General features: G+C 46.2%; 2 protein-coding genes across 2 annotated transcripts; one reads left to right on the forward strand and one right to left on the reverse strand.

Annotated features, from left to right (window-relative positions):
• Window positions 1–417: 417 nt before the first annotated feature.
• Window positions 418–3,961, reverse strand: LOC113146741 (protein tilB homolog). The gene is made up of 10 exons (XM_026334990.1): window positions 3,796–3,961; window positions 3,464–3,531; window positions 3,143–3,255; window positions 2,851–2,993; window positions 2,627–2,691; window positions 2,249–2,303; window positions 2,040–2,109; window positions 1,852–1,916; window positions 1,545–1,597; window positions 418–612 (listed from the first exon to the last, which is right to left on the reverse strand). Exons 1-10 carry the CDS (start codon window positions 3,959–3,961, stop codon window positions 418–420), a joined length of 993 nt encoding a protein of 330 aa, XP_026190775.1.
• Window positions 3,962–5,298: 1,337 nt separating this feature from the next.
• On the forward strand, window positions 5,299–8,034 carry LOC34622459 (cilia- and flagella-associated protein 52). The gene is made up of 7 exons (XM_022735619.2): window positions 5,299–5,606; window positions 5,713–5,909; window positions 6,016–6,165; window positions 6,347–6,990; window positions 7,247–7,339; window positions 7,498–7,666; window positions 7,832–8,034. Exons 1-7 carry the CDS (start codon window positions 5,299–5,301, stop codon window positions 8,032–8,034), a joined length of 1,764 nt encoding a protein of 587 aa, XP_022588892.2.
• Window positions 8,035–8,918: the final 884 nt, after the last annotated feature.

An 8,918-nucleotide genomic window follows, 5' to 3' on the forward strand; every position in this document is an offset into this window, starting at 1 on the left:
CAAATTCAGCTTTGCCATTTGGTCAGTCTTCAGCCACGTCCACAGTTAAGCTCGATATCCTTGTCAAGCATAATTTTTAGAATTGGGAATAGTGCGTAAACAAAGCGAAGTCTGGAATTGCATTCTTCCCCACAATCGCTCTAGTTACACGTAATTTTAATCATTCTCTAATTTAGACGATCTAAGTGTGTTCTCGCTAGCCTGCTTCAGGGGCAGAGGGTCCTAATAGACTGTGAGCTTACAGGGCCCCTAGCTGGTTGCTGTACCTGCTCGGACCGCGGATTCAACTGCCAGAAACGCAGGTGAACGCGCGATTTCAATTATGGTCCACTATGTATACCTGCCATCTAAGCGCATTTTTCTATTTGCTGCAAACGAGCTGTATTTTCAACCTGTTCAGGAGTGGGTACCACCAGATCAGGCTGGTGTAAAGCCGGCATGAGTGTGCGTCGTTTGGTTCGAACAAGATTCAGAAACAGCGAAGGGGGCATCGGAATGCAACAGTTTACTAAAGCTTGCCGGAGATTCACTTTGATCAAACAACACAATTTCTTCTAGAGGGGGAGGATTGTCTTCCAGTAACTCCTCAGCAGGAGTGTGAAATTCTAGATACTCCTTTGGTGGCTTATTCGTTACACCTGAGCCATTTCCAGAGCACAAGCATAGGTGATTCCAAGTTGAATAAATGCAAAGAGAATCCAGAAAACTTTGTCATACTGAGTAACGCTCCCTCACGACTTTTCGTGAGGATGACAAAGTTGTGGTATCCACAATTCTTGCAGAAAGATTATATACCGCTTTTCCCTTCCTTCTGGGCAGCAGGCCTTTTCTGTGACACTGGTGTACGCTGCATGTTACAAGAGATTTTTGAGAGGGGCATGCATATTTGTAGGTCGCCAGTGGTTTGAGATCGCAGAACCTAGGTGCACAAATCAAACATTTGCGATTGCACACGGGTCTGCACCTACACTTGACAGCAACGCAAGGCTGTAACTTGAGAATAGTTGTGAATTACCTGCATTTGACTCCCGTACGCAATTGTACTGACTACTTAGCCTCTCCGCTACGCTATGTATGCCTCCATGCTTCGCGATGAAGCTAGGTTCCCAAAAAACTAAATGCCTCCACATTAATTGAACAGTACACTGGAATGTCATACTAGCATGCTCGCTTATCTTCATCACGTGCATGACCTCATTATTTAACAATTAGCCAGCCTACGCATGGTATTTAGAGACGACGCTGTTTAGGAGGTATGCAGAAAGAAAGAAGTAGTGCACATTAACTCGACGTGGCTGGCGTCTTAAAGTGATTCAGCCCGGTGAATGGAATCACATTGGGCCTTGAACAGTGCAGTGGACACAGTGCATATAAGAAAAGTACTGCTGCTGAAGCAAGTGAACGTTTTACTATCACATGTTGCAGTAGACCGCCTACCTAGTTCGGGTTTCCAGCGGGTTGAAAAAAGGTTCCAAGCATCAAAAGGTGATTATGGAAAGGCGGATATTGGACTGGACTGCAGTAGATCTAATGACTTCGCTTACCGTAGATGCGTCTGGAGATACGATGTCAGGTAGCCTCAACTGCGTGATTTTGCCTATAAGATCACCACAGCACTCCATGAGAGTACTCAGATTTGAGCAGTGTACCATGTTTTAAGTGATGCTTCGGTTGTCACGCCTGTGTGGCGAGGGTGGGTTAGGTATCCGCTGGTTATTGCAATACGTAAACACTGCCAATGAACGCAATAGAGATTCAAAATACGCAAGTCCCATATGTATCCTTGAGACGCATGGTACCCATCAGTTTAGAGTGTACAGAGGCATGAGCGAGCATGCAATTTTTTCCTACCCTTAACTGCCACCCGAAGATACTCGGGGTGTACATCGACGTCAATTAATGTTGTTGACAAGTGCCTGCGAAATCGGTGATGAACTCCCTTGACTGTGCGGTTCTCAGGTCACAGTGGCCCTAAGAAGTGCGGTATGAAGACATATTCTACAGCAATATCAGGAACAGCGCATCGCTGCTTTGCACACCTCGGTAAGTGAAATGTCGCTACTATCTGTCCTGGCTTGCAGCAATGGTCTATTGTAAACTTGAGCCGCCCTGTGGACAAAAGAAAATAAGTCTCTTGTAGGCCACACACGCTGCGATAAGCGCCAACAAAAACTTTCAGTTCTACCTTTGACTGAATAATTTTAGGTAATTACTCTTTTCCGCTTCTCATCAGCTATAACTCACACACCTTCATTGCACTGACGAATTTCTCCCTTACTGTTGTAAGGCTCAAAAGACTTGACCTGCAGCGAAGATGAGAGTAGTATCTAAGGCTTGTTATACCGTATGGTCGGAAACCATGGGCAGAACTGCGGCGTTCCATGCCTACCTTTTTTTCCGTTGCGTTGGTTTTTGAACACTCTGTCTTGCTCTGCGGCACAACATAGCACATGATACAGGCTATCTAAAGACACTTGCTCGGGGGGGATAACCTTCGGCATGATGCATTTGCTTGGGATTAAGGATAAGGAAAGTATAGAGTCCTTGAAACCCTGGTTCAGTTTAAACTCCCCATAAACTAAAGGCTAGCTCTCTAGTATTGTGCTTTGAAGTCCACTTCCCTTACACTCGTCATTTCAAGATACATTCTTCTGCGATTTTCCCGAGTATACGCATCCGGTGAATCGTTTGCTGCGGGTCCACACACACTCTGGCGTTGTCTTGTCTTACGAAGATACCAGTTCGAAGTAGTAATTACACTTGTATAATGTGCTCAAGATTGCAAAGTAACCCTTAAAGCTGGCAGAGTAGCTTGATTCCCTTCAATCACACTTGCAATTCCTGCGCAGCGCCGTATTTCGTCACGAAGATCTTCACGCAAGGCAGCTAACGATCGCAATGCTTCTATGCGCTCAACGGGTGTCACGGCCTTCCCATCGAGCTGTTTTAATTGAGGTAGCATAGCTATGGTAAGATGCCTATATCCTTTCCACCTGCACTTAAATTTGACATATCTTCAAGGCCTTTCAATGAAGGTTTGCGACTATCTAAGGGGACAAGAATAATGTGTCAATTCAATCCAGTAAATAGAGAATTCCTATAGGCCCAATAAGCTGCACTACAATGGAGTGGGTGCACCCACTCTGCGCACGGGTTTCCCATGAGATACAGGTCTTCCAGACAATCATTTCTTCGAAGATTTTCAAGTGATATCTCCAGGCATTCCAGTCCAATGAAATTGACCGTAAGGTCCAGCTGTAGACCCCCAAAACCGAGGACAAAACAATGCGAAAACTGGATATCCTGTTACAGTTTCTATAGCTCCTATAGAGCAGGTCGACTATCGGTCATATTCTGCCCAATCGCTTGGTTCTACAAGAGAAATCGAATTGAAGTTGGCATGGAAGTACCAGCTATAGCTTGCCTTTTTGAGACTTTCGCACCGTTCAAGGTTCTCAGCGACCACAATGTTATTGAGCGCAACATTTAGATACTCTAATTGTTTTAGCCTCCCGAGATTTTCTAGCCGCTCTGTATGGCAACGCAGTCGGGCGCTGGTTATATTTTGAAGCAGACACACCCTGGCGGTACAGTTCTCCAGAAGTGGAAAAGTTTTCGCTTGACAGAGTTTTCGTCGAAGTATCAAGAATTATAATCAATAAGACTAGTTGCAGCTACAAGATATCAAGATGCCATATACAGGCTACTGTGCATTAAAAATAATTAACAGACGTGCGGTGATGTCCCCTTATCTTGCCAATTCATGCGCACTGTTCGTAGGCATAGCTTACCTACCAATCAGATTGTTTTGTAGAAGGAGGATTTTCAAGTCTTTGCATAAACGATCAATGAGTTCGATTTTTTCAATTTCGAGTTGATGCAAAGCAATTTCTTCCAGCTTTTCCAAGAGGTCTTCATTGTGCTCCGATTTACGACGAATTAGCTCCTCTGTTATTCTCATCTCCAATGCTGGGTTCCCTGAGCGTGAGCGGAGAGGAGCAACACAAAAGGTATAGAACATTAGGCTCAGCAAATTGCCAAGCTTAAAGGACAGAAAAAGTGCCCGGCCAGCGCGCAAATAATGTGAATCAAGTTATGGTAGACGAATTTGGGGCTGCGCGATGCTCGGTATCATCCAAACACTCGACCAATTTTCATAGTTCATTTATGTAACGTAGCCTGAACCAGTAGGATTTGCACACTCCAAGCAGTTTGTTGCTTTGGGTGTGCATAGAACTAGCTTGGAACGACAAAAAAGAAATGGTTCACTTTCATTTAGAGAAACGTTGGTCTGGCCCCGAGCCTCTGTGTTACGGATAGCAGTGCCTGTGCTGCTCATGCTTTGGACACGATTTCGCCATTGCTTACGGTTGCAAGACAGCAGTCGTGTTTTGGCTTTTCTCAATGCCGTGAAGGCAGGAACACTTTTACTATTTGTTTGCATCAGGTGTTTTAGGCTTTCCTTCCTTCTTATTTAATAATGGAGCACCCAATCGTGGACAAAAAAAGTGACTACCTGGTGAGCAATGGAGCACCAATAATGCTGCACCGCCGCCTAGTAATTGCTGGAGAAAACTTTTTATCGCTGCGTTTAACTGGATTACTTTCACCGTCAGAAATTTCTCGCAAATACCTTAAGAGGCTTCTCCTGAAAGCTCCTTGTTTCCTTTCGAGGTCTATGTCATTCTTAGTGCATGCACCTGCCAACCAGCCCCATCGGCGTACCGGTATGTGCACTCACCTGGCAGGAAGTTTGGACAGGTTTGCTGGCAAGTAGTTTTGACCAATATTGCTCTATATAAGCCTGTACGTGTCAGCCCATGCTGTTCTTTAATAGCACGTTAGGTCAAACAAGCAGTAGGTAACATGTGCACGGACCCGCCGAGAAGCTGCTTCCTCACCACAGTGAGTTTGCAATTAACGTGTCCCTTTGTAGTTTACACGGAATCCGTGTAGACATCACCCTGAAGGCTTTTGGTTAGAAAGAATACTAGTGCGCTCTTACACGATACCTGTTGGGTTTGGCATTTTCACCATATCCTTGCTATTGCATGCGCACGCCAACCTGCCGTCAGTGCAATCCTAATATCACTTGCAAGTCTGTTTGGTATGTCTAATGTTTCCTCTTTACGCACATGACTGGAGCATCTGGCGTGTGAGGTCCTGCTTTGGATGAGTCGTTGGGTACTCACTCTCTTTTGGGTACAAAGTCTGTGCTCAATGGGCTCCTTCTCCAAGGAAGCATCTTAAGGCAGGAAGCATTCACTCATGAAGCATTCCTAGCCCATGCAATGCACGATGGAGAACTCAAAAAAAGATTGTATGGAGCTTGCTGCCCTTATTGGCGTCAATGGTACATCCAAGCAATGCATGGCTTTGCATCCTGACAACAAACGGCTAATCTTCGCTCTCGGTTATTCAATAGCTGTCCGTGACCTTACAACAAGCTCTGAAACTTTCTTGTGTGGCCATGACAACTACGTGACGTGCATTTCCATCAGCAAGGATGGAAAGCTTCTCGCTAGTGGGCAACGGACACACAATAGCTTTTTGGCAGACATTGTCATTTGGGACCTCGAAAATGCGCTGGAGCTTGGAAGACTCAGGTGGGCACGCTTGTGTGACACTTTTTCAAAAGCCTTTCTTAGCTTATAGTTATCGATAAATCCGATTCTACAGACAGAGCACAGTGACTGGAGAGCATGCTCTCAGCTTCCATAAGGGCTCGGTGGAATGCCTTGACTTCTCTTGTGACAACGAGTTCCTGGTCAGCCTTGGGGGTGACAGCTGCAACACGTTGGTGTTATGGAGCATCAAGGAGAGGAAGCTCCTATGCGGAACAACGGCTGCGTTGGAGACGGCGAAATGTTTAGCCTTTTATAATAATTCATCATATATGTTCTTATCCGGTATGTGCTTTTTTCGTTACCTTAAGAATAGCAAGTGGTGACTTTTTGCAGCTCGAGAAATACGCGTAGGGAGTAAACCTTTATGTATGCTAACCGTTATGCTCAGCTGGCATATCGCACATTCGAATTTGGGAGATAAATGCCACTACGAAGAAGATGACCCCGAGAGGCTGCAACCTGGGTAAACTTCGCAGAACTTGCAACTCCGTAGTTATCCACCCAGCGGATACAGTGGCATACTGTGGAACGCAGTCTGGTAAGCTTTCCCTAAAGGAACCATCCAAGAGGATGCAAGCGCCCTTATCTATACTGGTTGCTTACTAGAAAACATGTGCACGCTTCGTCATCAACTACTCGAATCTTACGGTGGTGGGGATGCGACGAGGTGGTACGAGGATAATATGTGGACACCTCCTGAGGGATATTGAATGCCGCAGGAGACATTCTCGAGATATCACTTCAGACTGGGTTAATGAAACGGCATGGACCTCCTAAACAACGACTCGAGGGAGGCGTCACTTCAATGGCATTGCTTAACAACCACCTTTTTGTCGGCACAGGAGATGGCCAATTGCACCGTTTGGGACTGGAAACATTAGCCCCTATCGCTTCCTGCCAGGTCCCTGGTGCCTTTACCTCCATCATCTCAACTCCTAAGAGTTCTTCCATTTGGGGGGTGACGGCAGAAAACAGTCTATACAGGATCGATGCCCAGACAATCACTCCACGTCTCGAGCACTGTGCCCAAACTGGCAATATAAATCAGGTGGTATTTCCAGAAGGTTGCTCTCATATCTTAGCCACTTGTTCAGCATCCGATATTCGAATCTGGAACGTGAAGAACTGCAAGGAGCTGCTGAGGATTCGGCTTCCTAGTGCTGAGTGCTTGTGTATCGCTTTCGCTCCTGATGGTTCTGCGGTGATATCAGGATGGAAGGATGGAAGAATTCGTGCATTTGCTCCAGAGACAGGAAAGCTGCTCTTTTGCATTGATCAAGCTCATAAAGGCGGCGTAACGGGTATTGCTGCAACAAGTGTGGGGAGGCGGTTGGCCTCCGGTGGACTATCTGGTCAGTTTCGGGTGTGGCAAATACGCAACAACTCGCAGGAGCTGCTTGCTAGTCGAAAAGAGCATCGAGGGAAGATTTGTTGTTTGCGTCTCCGTCGCAACAACATTCATGTCAGTTCCTCGCAATCATAATTACTGTGCATGGTCTTCACTGGCAGTTGTAGAGGTAAATTGTAGCGTACTAGAACTGCTGCTTCATTACTCCAGCCCGTATTGGAACACGCCTTTATTGGATCGTGGTCACACATTTGAAAGCGTGGTGCCTCAGGCCCTCACTGCTGCGGAGGACGGGACCATCATTGTGTGGGACATGACAACATACACATCTATTTTGTCAATTAACGAAAGTACATTATTTCGAGTACGTTCATGCCAATACATGCTCCAGACACGCTGCCAATATGCACATGTCCTACGTCTGGCACATCCCCGACATTGCCAGGCATATGTTGGCTCGCAATAATTGAAAGTGAGAAAGTACAACGAGGCACTGTGTGCGGCTTGTGGAGCTGATGTCAGAACGCCACTTTTTCTGCCGACGAAATCCACATTCTCGCCACAGGGAGCGATCGGAAAGTGCACTATTTTGACTCATTGGATGGCACGAAAATAAGGGACATTGACGCTGCTGAACAAGGAGACATACATTGTATAGCGTACCATCCAAGCGCTCCACTGTTTTGTACTGGTTAGCCATGTTCTGTACGAAAAAAACGCTTTGCTACACAAATAAAGTCCACATCTAAGAACAGGAATTCTCCAAGTACCTCTTCGGGAGCACAACCAAGCTTCCCATACTCTGCATACTGGGCCCTATTCGCAAACTCTTCTTGGCTACGGCTCTTCTTTTCAGGCGGCGATGATCAATCACTTCGGTTATGGAGATATGAGTCGGGTGAATGTGCAATGCTATCCCCTTGGCACGCCGACAATGTGCGATGTGCGTGTTTTAGTCCCGATGGAACAGTCCTTGTCTCCGGAGGAAATTGTGGGGTTATTCATTTTTGGCGAGTCCCTGACCACCTTATAAAAGGGGATAGTGCAGTGCCATCCTAATGCTCTGCACGAAGAGCCTACATTTGAGGGGATGCCGGTTGTCGATGCCTAGCCACTATGCACACAATTTGTAAGTGATAGACTAGCGAATCGCCTCATAAGACGGTGTCGAATCACACTTGACACATTGGACAGACCCTTCTTTCACTTTATTAGCTAGCATCCGTTTGTCCAGAGAGCCAATACGTTACCTGCGATAGCCCTAGACAGCAGGAGACTTTCGTTACATTCTGGCACCCCGTGGCTGGAGGAGACTGGTTTGACGCACGCCGGCGTAGGGCAAGCAAATAACTGTTCATTGGGATCTAGATCTCTTTACACCTTTTACCACATTTTCGACAACCGCTAATCTTCGCTTGTTCAGATTTATGATACCTGCATCCCTCAAAATATTCAGCTTACTGTAAAGTGGTAAAGCGATTCCTATGTACGCTCTACTACGCTAGTTATATCAATTATTTTAGAAAAACTGATTAATTGTTATCTCTGTATTTTTGTTGGCGAGTGTTGTTAGGTCGATATAAAAGACACAGTGATGTGCGTGCGTGCGCTAGACGCTCTGTGCAACTAACTGTTAACGCTCAGAGTGCTCAGACAATGCAGCTCCATATACCCATGTCAGGACTTTGAGGGGCGTAGGCAGGAGCGCGAGTGGTTTTTTGAGAAGCGCTTAATAATTCTCCGCTCGCTTTGTATTGTTCGGGTAATTAAGTGCCTCCCCACGGACACCAGCGCTAGCTACATCAGTTGGTTGCACCACATGGTTCGATGTAGCTGTTTCCTGCTTATTCACTGGCGGGGGATGCACGGGAATGTCAGGCTCCCTAACGTCACTTGAATGGCTTTGATCAATGTATTTGACCCCTCGGCAAGCCAAACGCCTG

The sequence above is a fragment of the Cyclospora cayetanensis genome, unplaced genomic scaffold (genome assembly GCF_002999335.1).
Source record: "Cyclospora cayetanensis isolate NF1_C8 unplaced genomic scaffold, CcayRef3 CcayRef3_contig_56, whole genome shotgun sequence".
NCBI lineage: Eukaryota > Apicomplexa > Conoidasida > Eucoccidiorida > Eimeriidae > Cyclospora > Cyclospora cayetanensis.

What these genes read in the sequence shown, in the direction of transcription:
- LOC113146741 (XM_026334990.1), bottom strand. Translation starts at nt 3,961, where the DNA reads ATGAGAATAACAGAGGAGCTAATTCGTCGTAAATCGGAGCACAATGAA. An exon ending in TTGCGCTCAATAACATTGTG is followed by an intron (nt 3,256 to 3,463) that starts GTCGCTGAGAAC and finishes GGGGGTCTACAG; the next exon opens with CTGGACCTTACGGTCAATTT. An exon ending in AATTCGTCAGTGCAATGAAG is followed by an intron (nt 2,110 to 2,248) that starts GTGTGTGAGTTA and finishes TTTTGTCCACAG; the next exon opens with GGCGGCTCAAGTTTACAATA.
- LOC34622459 (XM_022735619.2), top strand. Translation starts at nt 5,299, where the DNA reads ATGGAGAACTCAAAAAAAGATTGTATGGAGCTTGCTGCCCTTATTGGC. An exon ending in CTGGAGCTTGGAAGACTCAG is followed by an intron (nt 5,607 to 5,712) that starts GTGGGCACGCTT and finishes GCATGCTCTCAG; the next exon opens with CTTCCATAAGGGCTCGGTGG. An exon ending in ATCATATATGTTCTTATCCG is followed by an intron (nt 5,910 to 6,015) that starts GTATGTGCTTTT and finishes CGTTATGCTCAG; the next exon opens with CTGGCATATCGCACATTCGA.